The sequence below is a fragment of the Calidris pugnax genome, unplaced genomic scaffold (genome assembly GCF_001431845.1).
Source record: "Calidris pugnax isolate Ruff unplaced genomic scaffold, ASM143184v1 scaffold24, whole genome shotgun sequence".
Lineage (NCBI taxonomy): Eukaryota > Metazoa > Chordata > Aves > Charadriiformes > Scolopacidae > Calidris > Calidris pugnax.
Window position 1 is genome coordinate 27,663,809 of NW_015090922.1, and position 14,596 is coordinate 27,678,404.

Genomic DNA, 14,596 nt, shown 5'->3' on the forward strand with positions numbered 1-14,596 from the left:
CCGCCGCCGCAGCCGCCAAGTGCCAGCTGTGCGACCGCAGCCCTCCCGAGCCGGCCGCCGTGCTGTGCGAGCAGTGCGAGGTGCTGTACTGCGCCGCTTGCCAGCTCCGGTGCCACCCGGCCCGCGGGCCCTTCGCCAAGCACCGCCTGGCCCCGCCGCCCGGACAACCGGGCGCCCCCGGCGGCGGCGGCGGCGATGGCGGCGGCGGCGGCGGGAAGGGGGCGGGCGGGGGTCGCAAGCTGCCGACCTGCGCCGAGCACGACCTGGAGAACTACAGCATGTACTGCGTGAGCTGCCGCAGCCCCGTCTGCTACCAGTGCCTGGAGGAGGGCAAGCACGGCAAGCACGACGTGAAGGCGCTGGGTGCCATGTGGAAGCAGCACAAGGTGAGTCCCCTCGGCCGGCCGGGAGGTGCTCGGCGTTGGGACTTGGTGGTCCCCGTGCCCTGACATTGGGTTGGAGTTTGTGGGACACGAGGCCGCTTCACGTCCATCATCCTTCCAGGCTTTTTTTTCCTCAGGGTACGGTGCTTTGAGGTCTCCAGTCCTTCCTGACTGCCCAGCGACCCCACAGTCTCTGCACAGGGTTGGAAACCCTCCCATGTTGGCCTCACCTTAGCCAGGTGAGGATCCAGGCCTCAGGATCCTCAAATCTCAGGATCCACCAGGCCCTGAGGCAGACACCTGGGATTAGCGAGTCAGTCTCGCTAATTTACTTGCCTTCCACAGTGTCCTTGGCCATCCCATCCTCTCTCGGGTGGCAGCAGCTGCCAGTGAGGAGATGGTATATTCATTCCTTCCTTTCACCACCTCCCTTTCACCACTTCCCTTTCACCAGGGACTCCGTGCAAGATGCCACAACCATTTGCCACCGTGTGCCAATGAGGGAGAGTGTCACAGAGCCACCTGAATGTTTTAGGTCAGGAAAGCGTGATAAAGAGGATCACGGGATATCGTGTTGTCTTTTGACAACACTGACTTCTTCAGAGAAGTCTTCCCTCCCCACTCCAGTCCCAAAGAGGCCAGGCAAAATGGCTTTGTGTCTTCATGACACAAAGATGAGTAAGGAATCGTAGGATGGATAGGGTCTGGGGACGAGTAAAGTTTTTTCTGTTTCACCTAATGTCACGGTTGATTCATGCTTCCTTGCAAGCGATGCTCCTTAGCCCTCCCTGGAGCTCCCTGGGGAGACATCAGAGCCAGACACTTGGCCACACAAGGGGGTTTGCCAAGGTCTGGTAGAGCTGCTGGGTCACTTGGCCACATTCTTCTTGTCAAAAATAAGAGCTTGCAACAACTTGAACAAAGAGCAAGACATGACCTTAGAAGTTGAAAGAATGTATGAAGTTACCTCTCTCTTGCTAAGAGCAGTGGACCTTGGGAAAATGATTAGTTAATACAAATGAAGATACAAAGGTGACTTTAATACCTGAGTGTTAAGAGCAGTCCTTTGGAGCTTCCCGCTGTACTGGGGGGAAAGAACTTTTCCCACAGCTGTGCAAAGAGCACTTGGCCAGCTCTTCTGGCTGCAGGATTCCCTTCTCACTCTCTGCTGCAGTTGGCAGTAGAGGAAGCACAGAGAGATCCTTTCAGATGCTCCAGGAGAGGATAAAATCAAGACTGGTCTCATCATCCCTCAGCTGTGGAGTGGTTGAGCACAAGCTAGGCTCAGACATTTGGCAAGGTAAAAAAATTGACTTTTGATTTTAAAATTCAAAAAAGATGCCCATAGGGCGATCTGCACAGTTAGTCCATCTGGGAAAGACAAACTTCTTCAGTACATCTTTCAGCTTGAATGCTCTGCCAAGGGCTCAGCCACCTCCTCCCTAACAGGATGGATATTTGTACAGAGGAGAAGTTCTCTTGGCCTGGAAGGAGCAGATTGCAAATTTGCAGCTATTGCTGCTTATGCCAATGGCAGAATCCACTTCTGAGCAGAATTATTTTAATGAGCGGGGACTGAGTTCGATGTTCAAGTGTGGTTGATGTTTTGGAGAGAGAACAGCTTGTGCTGTGTTATGGTCTACCTTAGTTGATACTATTTGATGCATTTTGAACAATGTGATAAACTCTGATGTAATCAGAGTCAGTAATTTTCTCTCTTTCCTCCTGTCAAATATTGTCAAAAGAATGAACAATACCCTGGTGGTTTGTGTTTTTACTGCAATTTTTTCTGGGACTGAGGTATCACAGAATGTGATTTTGCTCTTGATTTACAGACTCAATCAATGTGAAAATTCCAGCAAAAGAAAAAAATACTGAAAATTAACTAATTTGGGGACTCTAAAATTGTGCTCTTGTGAATATTATTTTTCCCAGAACAATGTGCTTGGCACAAAATAAATATAATGGAACTATATAGCCAGACAGCCTACAGAATCAGATCCCATTCATTGAGATAAATTGCTCTGGAATTAGAGACTTCTGCTCAGAATTAGTTCTCACATACAGCGATTTTTACAAGTTTATTACCTGTAGTTACTTTGGCCAAACCATAAATTACTTACATTGAGTGGAATGCCAAACGTAATTCAAGTTTTATGCGTTCTCTCCAGATGCTCCAGCCATAGCTGGTTGAGGCAGCTGAAAGGGCTTGTCTGGAAATATCCTTAGCCCAGTAAATTTCACAGACTGACAGGTGTTCACCATCAGCTAACAAGAACCTGCTTAAGTCCTTCTAAGGCCAGTGGCTGGTGTTTGTCACCTAAGAAGGGCTTCCAGGGCCATTTCCCCACCTCTCAGGGCACAGTTTCATCCCACAGCAGCAAACTTCAAACATTTTCTCTGCTGACTGTGTAACTGCTTTTCCAGAAGCCCTGCCCACCTTCAGCTTCAGGATCCATTTCCATTCCACTTCTGTATTAGCCTTTTGTTCAAAGTCTTTGACTTCTCCTTTGTCTGGGCCTTACATAACGATCTAGTGGCAAATTAGAGAGTGTACAACCTTGTCCATACGGTGCTGCAGACCATGCAATGAAATGTACATTTAGCCTCAGCTGTACTGCTGGCACGAAAGCTGTACCAGGCTGATTGGCCCCTGTTAATGGGGTATGTTACTGTATGTAACTTCGCCTACAGAGAAGTTAAAAACAGTGTGAAATAACAACAGGCCTCCAGTGGCATAAATCTGTGAAAATCCACTGACTTAGATGGACTTTATTATATTCACTTGCATGAAAAAGTGCATCTGGACCAGCAGTTTAAGGTTATTAAGTAAAACTGTGTAAGACTACTGCCAAAGCTAAGTCTTTTTATGTGGTCATAGCAAAAACAGTGAACACTATTGTCAGATTTAAGTTGATAGACCTTTTGACCTACCAGTACAGGGAATCATGGTGGACACATTTCAGCTCTGCTCATTCTAAGTGGTTTCATATAGATATGTATATATATATATACACACCAAAACACTGAAAAAAAGCCACAGCTGGATGGGTCTGTGAAGGGCAGGCACACAGGTGCTTGAAGGCAAGTATTAAACTCCAGATACCTACTTTTATTTTGCTGGCCTAAAGAGTTGTGTTCCTAAAAACATGAGGGCTGTTTCAGAATTCAACACCAGGGAAACCTTATCTAATCAATGGTTAATCTGCTGCTAAAGAGAGATGAAGGGAAAACAAGTTAAATGAGCATGAACTGTTTGGCTGAAAAAGGACGTGGGCATTATCTGGTTCATTTTCAAAAATCAAAGGAAGCATCAGTTTTCCATGCCCATCTGGGTTTAATTACTTACCCTTGTTATCACTCTGTTCCGGTATTTGATAGAAGTAGAAACCTTGGTATCCATCTCCAGCACCCACATTATTGGTTGCAAGAGCAGGCATTAAAGATAAGACCAGGTAGAATACTGTTTGTCAGGAGTTACTAATTGTCACAGTCAATGGAGCTTGTAACGTTTCAGTTTGGCTTCCAGTAAATATGTCTGCAGCAGGAAAGATTACTCTGAGTACAGGGCATTTTTTATGGCTTGGTTGGTTTACTGAGGGCTTAGTCATGCAGCTCCATTTGATTTTAATGGGAAGTGCATGACTAAATTCCACTGCTTTGTAAGGTATCTTTGACAAATGCTTGGAAAAACAAGGCTATTATCTCTAAGTGGGTTTCACAAATGGAGATCTGGTCTTCTCCTCAGATTCATGCTGTAGTTACGTTAATGCAGCCAGAGGTTTTAATGAACACAGCAATTTGCTTACGAGCCCTTTGAACAATGACACTGAGTTTCTACTGCAGCTCTTTGCCACGGAGCCGGGCGTGACTGTGCTAATTGCCATCCGGGCGTGACTGTGCTAATTGCCATCGGTACATACGCCAATTGCAATTTGCCTGAGGTGATACAGTTTTCTAGGACTGCTGTGATGCCCACATATAGCTTTTGGCCCTTCTTATGTGGTGAAATGCACTTTGAGATGATTTGAGAGGTAGGGCAGGTGCTGGAAAAGTGGAAGTTTTACTTTTGTCGGGACCAAGCATTGGTTTTGATTTGAAAGAAGGGAGCCCTTGTCCCCCTGCGACAATTCGGTCAAGCCAGTCAATGGCAGAGCATACCATGCTTTTGCCACCTGTTTCTTTCTCGCTTCCTCCTCAGCTGCTTGGTCATATGCCACTTACACCTTGTCCTGTGTCAGCTTGACAAACCAAAGGCTCGGATGTGCTCTGTGGATGGAGCAGAAATTGCAATCGAAAAGGGTGGGCTTTTAACTCTGGCAACCACAATCAGCCCACGGAGGGCTGATCTGAAGTCCTGATTGTCTGCTCTGGCAGAAAATCAGTACTCTTTCAAGAACCTGATGTTTGTTTCTGTGACCTCAAGTAGTGGTTATATTAAACATCATCGCTTTAAATTTTTATGCAGAGCCAAGAGTTTATGTAAGAGAATACTAAATATTCAAATATTGAGAAACATACACAGTAATGTGTCTTCCCGTTACATTTGTTACAAATGAGTTGTAGCAAAGCATATTTTATTTTCAAATTTAGCACTAATGCTACACCTACAACTGGGCTAAAAGGAAGTAGTTTGTGTGAATATGAGAAAAAAAAAACCTAGGACGGCTTCTTTCTCTATAACTCATTCCTGGCTCCCAGTCAGGGTTTGTACCCACTTCCCGCGGAGCCGTGCGGGGTCGGGCAGTGCCTCTGCCCACATCAAGCTGCCTGCCTCCGACCTGGGCTGGGAAGTGCCCAGAAGGAGCTGCAAGGGTCTGCTCTTTGCTGTCCCACACAAACGAGTGAGCACAAGGGGAGGACGAGTAGGAGACATTCAGGCAGGAGGTAAGCTCAAAACTTTGGCAACCTGATGAAGTTAGCTGTGCCCTTTTCAGGGATGGAGTCATTTACTTCCCTTCAGGAGCAAGAGGGAAGCAGAGAGTGAGTGGTGACTTACTGGGTTTCAATTAGGTCTCCTCTTAAAGACTCATAACCTTTGCACCTTCCTACATACAAGGTGCTGTCTCAAATCACACTCTAGCTCTAAGGAAACAAGAGAGGCACCCTTCTAAGGCAATCTTCTGAAAGCCTGACGTTAACAAAGATACTTCATTTTCTGTTTCCTGATGTCAGTTGTCATATCTGGTGAGGATAATTAACTGGGCATTGGCAATCTGGTAGTTGCCAAGTCTGCCTGAGGGGTAGACCCACAAAGAAAGTGTCTAACCTGCAGAACATTCACGATGGGACCTATCCAGTCTCTCTGCATTATGCCTGCATGGAGAAGCAATGCTGCATCTGGGCTTGCTGTGGGCTCACAAGCAGAGCAATACAGTTTCTGTAATCCCAGCCAGACTTCCAGGGAAGCTGTCCCAGGGCTGCTCTGGTCAACCGTGGCAGTTCTGGGTCTGCTGGGTGTAGAACCACCATTTCCTTCTCATCCTGGAAGTCCATTGAGAAGCCTCAGGTTTGATTTAGAGGTCTCAAGTGCCAGTTGAGGAAAGGGGAGGTTAGGTATTCAGTGTGGACTTACAAAAGACATATTCCATATGTTTTACCAGTCAAAAGTTGGAGGAAGATTTTTTTCCAACTTTTCCCGAAATATTCACCCTTTTGTTGGCCGAGAGCCTGGGAACTGGAGCCCCAAAGGGACATTACTATGAAGTCTGAAAATGCAGATTTGTCTTTGAAGTCGTAGTGTTTCTCAGGTTTGGTAGGATCTACCACATTTATAGAGAACTCAGCTTTGATGAAAAAAATAAAAGTGCCAGTTTGGAAAGCATTTGGGGATTTTTCAGCATGACAGATGCTACTGTGTAAGTGTAAGACTATTATCTCCTTATATATGTGGGTAGCTGTCTTATAAAAAGGTACTTTGACTTACCAAGTCACTGCAATAAAGTGGAATGTGCAGACACAATACTTGGCTGCCCCCACATGCATATTTCACCTTTATTAAATCTTATTACAACTAAAATCTTAACTATTCTTTTCTAGCACAAACACTCTGTGTGTGTAAGAATACATACGACAGCAAAGAAGCCTTTTAGCACATTATTAATCATCAAGACTAAGGATTAGTAAGAAACACATTTGCATTTTATCTCTAATTTTCCCTTTTTTTTTCCCTTGCAGGCACAGCTGTCTCAGGCTTTAAATGGTGTTTCAGATAAAGCAAAGGAAGCTAAAGAATTTTTGGTTCAGCTGAAAAATTTATTGCAGCAGATCCAGGTAACTGTAGAATATTAGCTGTTTTGATAATACAGTAATCAATAGAACTGAGTGAATAATTTATTTGATGACTTTGTTTCCTGTGCTATTCTCATCTTTCCTGGAATCATCTAACCTTTCTTGAATGGATTTGCCAGGCAAAATTATTCATCAAATAATGCCTGCAAGCCCCTCTTAGCTCCTAGATTGTTTGCTGTTTATTGCAAGAAGCTGATACTCAATACTGGACATCTGAGCTCTGTTGATTAGTGTTTGATTGAATCCATTGGTCATGCTTCTGGGCTCCTTCCTGGCTGCAATTGCTTCAACTGGGCATGTAAGATAAGTTCTCATTTTAGCACTTTCAAAACTTACTACTTGTTTTTCATCTTGCATTTTCTAAAAATGTGCTCGTTTCTGGAATAAATGCAGTCAACCTGTTTATTAGAGTATTCATAGGAAGTCAAAAAAAAAGAAGAAACAAATGCTGCTAAAACAATGTGGTCTTTTATTAAGCAGAAGATACTTTCATACCTATAATTGCCCAGCTTTAATAGTTAGAAAAGGGCTCATGGTGAGTGCAGTAATTGAGGGCACAAACCCAAAATGTAACAAGTCCCATTTTCAACCAAATTTAGACTTTTCAGTGCTGGAGGTCAGACGATCCTCAAGGTCCTTCTCATCCTGCAGAGCGTGGCTGGAAATGTGCTGCTGGAGTTTGAGCTGCACAGTGCCCATGATGGGTCACTTGTTACCTGCAGCTGCTGTGGTGTGTTTTTTGTGGAATATACATCATCTGCTCTATGATATACCCACTCTGCTGCTTGCTCATCTTCCATCAACAAGCAAGTCCTATTCCTGTTACTAACAGAAAGCCACAGCGGAAGTTAAAAAATCTGTATTCGGTTTAGAGTTTAATCAATCAAAATTCCACTTAACGCTCCAGATGATTAATTTTTACCTCAAATGCTGCCCAGGCTTTGAGGTAAGCTACCCACCCTCTCAGTCTTCTGCGGCCACATGGGGAAGGGAACAAACCAAGACTGGGAAACTAGTTTAAAACAAAGCACATCTAACTGAAAGAATCCAGTGCAGAGTCACCGACTGGCACCTGTCACATGCCAGGTTTTAGACACAGCATGAGGTTTTTCTCAGCTGACTACCTATTTCAAAGTTATGTAGCTCATCTACCATAGTCATTTGGGCTTCGTTTGTTGTCCAAAGAGAAGGACAGGCATGTCTGGGGAGTCATTTGTCCTATAGGTATGAAAAGCTATTTTAGGATGGAATAACTCATCCAAAACAGTAGTCTATCACCAATCTTTTCTTGAATCACCTAGCTCCATTAAAAATGTATTTTTCCCTCCTGAAACCTAAAGCTGGCCTATTATGACTATTTATGACTATGTTGTAAAATCCTTTAATGTGTTTCAATAAAATCACTGCCAAATTGCTCTGCATAAGGGAGCTGCAACAATTAGATCAAAAGACCAAGCCATTTCTTTGAGGCTGCTCATTGCTTAAAATGCTAGAGGAGAAGACAGAAGAGGAAATTGGATCCAGCAACCACCCGCTAACATTTGGGCACGTCTGGGCACAAAGCTCGGTCTCACCCTCGCACGCTGGGCCAGTCTCCAGCAGGAGTCTGAGCGGGGACATCAAATTTCAGCAAACTGAAACAGCAGGACTAATCAGCTGCACATGTATTCATAAGAAAAACCAGGCTAGGGCACAGCTCTGAGACCATCACCCACACCCTTTAACCCTTAATTAGCTCCCTGGCATGGTTTTCTCTCATGGCAAATTGTACTTTTCCCAGGTGATGCTCAAGCAGCATTTGATGATAGCACACACCTGGGAATATTCCTGGTAGGCAGATTTGGTACAGCTGTGCTGTTTGAGGGGAAGGGTTCAGATGGGTCATGAGCTGATCTGTGCCTTTTGGCATCTGGACCAGAAAAATGGTCCTTGGACTGTTATTTGGGGCGGAATAGATGTAGCTTTTGTGTGTAGATTTATATCCAGAACCATGCATCTCAGATCAGGTTATATCTAGTAGAAATCTTATGATGGTTGCCACATACACATACAGACATTTACCCCTCAGCAAAAATGTCGTTAAAATGTATGTTTACACAAAGGAGTGAGCAATATGTACGTTTTATTATCCTGTTTCAATGCACAGCAGACCAGGCAGCCATCTGCACTCTTTCTCTCCCCTCTGAGTTTGCCAGAGCTACCAGGAGCTGTGCTTTTATCTTGCTTGGGTCAGTTTGCAAATTCATAATCTCCTTTTCTTTTCCCTGCCTTGCAGATCTCTTGTTTCGCCCCTCTTTTTTCCTTCCCTTCTCTTTTCTGAGGTCACTTTTAAATCTCTTGGTCTCTTCTTTTCAGAAGCTGCCTGTTCCTCATTGCCCCTGTTGCTTCCTTGCTCCTCCTTGCCGCTGTCATTATCTGATTTTTCACGTTTTCCCATCTGCTGTAGCAATTCCATCCTTTCTCACTTGAAAGAGGCATATCGCCAAACACCCCGTTTGATGCGTGAACAGAAAACGAGGAGAGAAATGAAGCACTACAGCCATCGACTGATTCAGGCTTCGTACACAAACCAGTGCTTCAGGAGTAGCTGGATGGAAATGGGCTTAAGGGGGAGTCTGGTGTGAGATAAGCCGGGGTGTGAGATAAGCCGAGGAGGGAGAGACGCAAACAGGAAGAGTCTGAGTCAAACCTGTGAACAGTAACTGAGCTGTCTGGTGTCTCTCCACACACCCCTCTTGCTGGTGGGTCTAGTACTGAGGCGGGGGCCCCTCAGGGAAGGGTTATCCTGCATCATCCCTCAGCTGGAGAATGGGATGCATGGATCACATTGGGAGAAGGAATTCCAGTGCTGAACATTTTGCTCTCAAAAGAATGAAGACAAAGCAACGAACAGAAAAGAAGAGAAAAGCATCACCAGAAAGAGCTAAGAGATAGTAAGGAGTTAGAGGTGTGTGATGGCTTACCACAGAGCTCCTTCAGCACATCTTTAAAATCTTCTCACATTTAATGATTTTGGTTTTGTTTTCTTTTTTTTTTCTTTTTTTTTTTTTGATTTGGGAGGAAAGCTGCTAGGACAACTGAATGTCGCCTGGAAAGAGAAGTCTGAACACTTTCTCCTTCTTCAAGTGCCATGAGCAGAGGAAATGAGGGAGAACATCCCTTTGAACGGGTGCTACAGCATCAGTTCCATGGCCAGAAAAAGCCATCCCCAAGAGGAGGGGCAGCTCAGGACCTTGTAGTACCATCTACTCAGATTTCTACATCTCCAGTGGAACGCTGTGGTAGCAGGGTTTATTCCCCATTGATAGGACAGGGGTTTATGATACCCAGGCCCAGTGCAAGGCTCTGTGGGGACAGGTGTTTTATACCTCACATGCTGGCCTCTGCCTAGCAGAGACTTTTTCCACAATGTGAATAAAAACCTGCCATGTTCACTTATGTTTCTTTAAAGCTAATCAAAGACATGTCTCCACTGTCAAGCATTTGATATTTTTAAAACTACTTGAAGCAATAAACATCTCAGGGCTTTGTACCCGATTCATTTCCTTGTAATAAACCTGTAGACCAGTTCCTCGTCCATAATTCTCTTCTACTTGTCATATTATAGAGTCAGTGATTTCAAAGTTGTTACAGTGGGATAATTAGAAGAGCGGGGACAGAACTATCTTATGTGTATCTATGCACTGTGTATGCTAGGTTTAGATTTTACATTATGTTGTACTGCATCTGTTACCTGGAAAGTGCCAGTATATCAGGGTTTTAAATAAGCCCATTTTGTGGCATAGCATGTTACTATTTTGTTTCATAGCATGCATCTTTTTACTGGTACAGCTATAATGAAATCAGAAAGGCAACAGAGATACTGAAGTCTTGAAAGGAAATCTTTTCTGAATGGAAAACCAGGTAAGAATGAACAATAGCTTAAGGTGTGAAATATGCTTTCTTTGATGAGTATGACTCTCACCTTCTTTTAGGAGAATGGGTTGGATTATGAAGCCTGTCTTGTCGCTCAGTGTGATGCCTTGGTTGATGCGTTAACGCGACAAAAGGCAAAACTGCTCACAAAGGTGACCAAAGAACGTGAGCACAAGCTGAAGGTGAGCACAACTTTCGTCAGCTGGGTACACTGCCAATACCTCATCTTACTGTGCATTTTGTTAAGTCCCCAGCCCTTTACACTGTGAACATTCCTAATGACCAAATCCTAAAGTCCATCAGCAATTTGGCGGAACTGTGCTTATACACTTAAAATTAGGCATATATTTCAGCAGTTCATTGAATCCAGCCATCAATCTTTATTTATCTGAGGGTTTTGGGCTGTCTTTGGAGGTGCCTGTCAGTGAAACCTGTGTGGTTTGGATTCTGGGACCTTTCAAATGCAAGAAAGCCCTTCTGCCAAAGTAAAATGTTGGGATTTTGTTGTCTCTTCAAACCTTTGAAATTCAGGCAACCACCCTCAGAAATTCATGTGCTTACTCAAAAGATATTAAAGAAATGCAGTAAAGGGGTGTGGGAGAGCAAAGCTATAAATGGTTGAACAAGGTGGCAGTCAAGAAATGTTTAAATAGACACATTTCTTGAAACATCAAACTGCTTATGTGATTTTGAGGTATTATAGTGCCAGTAACATTAATAGTATCTAAGACAGAAGGAAAAATTGAAGTGCAAAATCTAACATGACAAACATTGAATAAAGTCTACCTGAGATCAGCAATTTAAAAAAATCTCATGCTCAACAAGAACCAACACTTAAGACATACTGCTAACAGCACAGCTAGTCCTGTGGTTTATTCCCGTTAGCCTGTTGCACCTCAGGAGTTGTGCTGTCAAACACATTGCTATTAGGCCTAATCTACAGCCATGTGAGAGCAGAATTGCGTCCAAAATCTGGGAAAATTGAGATGCATCTTTTTTATTTCTTAATCCCAGCAATGTGTTCATAAGCAGAAAAGGCTCAGTGGTGAACTGTGAAAGGAATGGTAGAGTATAATCTGCAAGAAACCACTCCTGCAGTTATCCTCTATAATATTTGTCTTTTAAGTGAAGGGTTCTTTAAAAGCTCAGATTGTAGTGAAAGTGTGATTGCAAATGTGAATACTGCAAATGCAGAAACATGTTCTGTGCTCTTTCTGCCCCAAGCAAGCCTGATCTTTGAGCAATTAATCTGTTCTGAAAATTGAGATTCTCTGCGCACAACATTTTGCCAAGCTAATTATCAGTATTTACAATACAGAGCAAGTGAGTGTAGCTGATGGAGATATGGCAATGGCCATATGGCAGCTAAATTAAGCATAGCTTCAGCACACTCTTCCATTTGTTGTCTCTTCTGAAATAATCTTATACAATAAGATTATATATTCACTGTAAACTGAGGCAGTCATCAGAACTGCTTGTTTTCCAGGTTGTTTGGGACCAGATAAATCACTGTACACTGAAGCTACGCCAGTCCACGGGGCTTATGGAGTACTGCTTAGAAGTTATCAAAGAAAATGATCCCTCTGGGTTTTTACAGGTATTTTTCTTTCTGATGTTCTGGGGGAAAAAGGAAAGAAAATATGTTAAAGTTAAATCTAAAAATGGATGGCTTTGCTAATTAGCCTCTATTACCTCCGAGGAAGGTTCACCTGAACTCCTGTTAGTACACTCTAAAAGCTCTGATAGCCCAGTGGCTGCATGAACGTCCCAGTGAAGGGATGGCTTTGAACAGCCGCTCTCCAACAGAGGTGTGGAGTTAGTGCTCACACCACCTCCCTGAGGGCTGACGTCTTTCCTCTTGCCAGTCCTTCCTTCTGAGCTGAAAGAGAGATGCTATGCAGTCAACGATAACTTCCTCCAGAGTATTATTTTATTCTCACCCGAGGAACTCAGTACAGGGCCTCACAGAGCTCTCTGATCAGTTTGGAAAGGTCTATGCATGGCTCAGCAGAGTAGTAATTCTCCCCTTTTTGCTTCTGCCCTTTGCATTACTCTTTCTGAGACTCCTTTCAGCATCTCCCCTGTGAGGAAATCCATCCTTAAGGGCTTGTGTGTAACTGTGCTTCACTGAGGTTGTTGCACCTTATAGGGCTACAAGATGTGTCTGGTAGCAGGAGGATCCAGGTACCCTCTTTGTAAAATACGGCCTTAATTCGCAGGATATTGTTTCTTAAGTGAAAGCAGTAAAAGTGTCTATTGATGAGATAAAACCCAAGTTTTCTTAGCCAATTAATTATTTTGCCTAATTAATTCTATTACTTTATTAATTATTTTATTTTTCCCTATTAGCTATGTTGCCTTATTAATTGCCTAAGAGGAAAGGCACATCAAACAAAATGATTTGCACGTGGCTGTGAGCCGAACAGAGCACGCTGCACACATAAATGCATGAGTGTCAGAGGTCTGTCACAGCATCCCTAAAAAACAGGATGAGAATTAGTCAACTTAAACCTATTAGCACTCCAGATTGATTGTTATTGTCACGTCTGGTCTCAAGCAAGAGCTGGGAGTGTGTGGTGTATATTAATCTGAAGACTACACAGATTTTAGCAGGCTGTCGGTTGAGAACTGCAGGACAAATGAAACCTTTGTCTTATCTACATGCTAGCTAGATACATACTTTGTTTTTGTTTCAGCTTACTTTTCCTATAACCTTTGTGGCTTCATTCTTTGCAGTTGCCCTTTATTAAAAAAAAATTTGTTTTTACCTTTTCCTGGTTTATCTAATGATGCTTTCAAGGCAACCAACAAACACTGAGGCACTGCACTACTTAGAGCAACTGCTCCTGCAGCCAGGACATTGAAACACAGCCAAGGGATCCAGCATCCCAGTAAGTGACTCCAAGGCTGTAGAAAGGCTATGAAGGGCTGCTCCACTTACTGTGCAGACTGATTAGGAGCTGTTGAAGCAGGACCTCAGACAAGAGTGTCTTCCAGTAACAGTAATGAGGAAAAGTGTCTGAACTCCTGCAATTAACTAAAACCCTCTCTGACCTATCCAGAAGAAAATCCTGCTCCCTGTAACCTACAGGAAGCTCACTGGGAGGGACTCCAGATATCCAAATGGCAGCTTCTCTGAACTCAAGACAGTTGAGTTCATTGATTTTCACAGGGTCAGGATTTCACTTGAGGAGTTCATTGCGGTCATCTTAGTCTGACTTTTGGCCTAATTGTCTGTGGGCTGAGCTAGAGCAAAGCTTCAGAATGAAATTAAGTTTTGATGTAATGATAGAAAATCCATCATACTCTTCAAAAATATGACAACTTAGCACCCTCACTGTGAGAAATATGCACCATTCTTCTCATTTGATTTTTTTTTTCCTTTCAGCTTTGATCTGTTGAGTCATCTCTGCTGAATGGAGAGACCCTCTAACATTTGAGCCTCTCTTTGTATGACTGCTTTTTAAACAGAAGAGCAAAACTAGGCTGTGCAGATCAGAGAACAGGGTACAGAAGTGTATGTGGCATTCAGTGGCGTAATACACAACATAATCTTAACAGGCTTTATAAATGCGATTTTTACTTTCCTACCCTAAGATGAGATTTGTATTGAAAAGATGAGATGAAAGGATGCAACGTAAAAGGACCTCACTCCAAAACAACCAGATCCCGTCTCAGCTGTTGCACTGCCGTATTCCTGCTTCCCTTTTGCTGTATCTCACAGGCGTTCTCTCACTTTTGATGTGTGCACCTGCCAAATAATTGTAAGCCTGATACTCTCTTTCAGATTTCGGATGCTTTAATCAAGCGTGTTCAGGTGTCTCAGGAACAGTGGGTGAAAGGAGCCTTGGAGCCAAAAGTGTCTGCAGAGTTTGACTTGACTCTGGATAGCGAACCTTTACTGCAGTCGATTCACCAGCTGGATTTTATTCAGATGAAATGTAGGGGTGAGCTTTTATGATTTTTTTTTATTTCTCTTATTCGTACATGTGTTGAAACAGTGCTGG

At 43.6% G+C, this 14,596-nt stretch overlaps 1 protein-coding gene across 1 annotated transcript in view; it reads left to right on the forward strand.

The window, feature by feature from the left end:
* Nucleotides 1–328: 328 nt before the first annotated feature.
* Nucleotides 329–14,596, forward strand: part of TRIM67 (tripartite motif containing 67) — a 38,705-nt gene continuing 24,437 nt past the window's right edge. Inside the window, exons 1-5 of the mRNA XM_014951278.1 lie at nt 329–386; nt 6,561–6,656; nt 10,649–10,771; nt 12,076–12,186; nt 14,377–14,530. Coding sequence (XP_014806764.1) covers nt 369–386; nt 6,561–6,656; nt 10,649–10,771; nt 12,076–12,186; nt 14,377–14,530 — 502 coding nt within the window. The 5' untranslated portion in view covers nt 329–368. The remainder of the gene's footprint in view (nt 387–6,560; nt 6,657–10,648; nt 10,772–12,075; nt 12,187–14,376; nt 14,531–14,596) is intronic.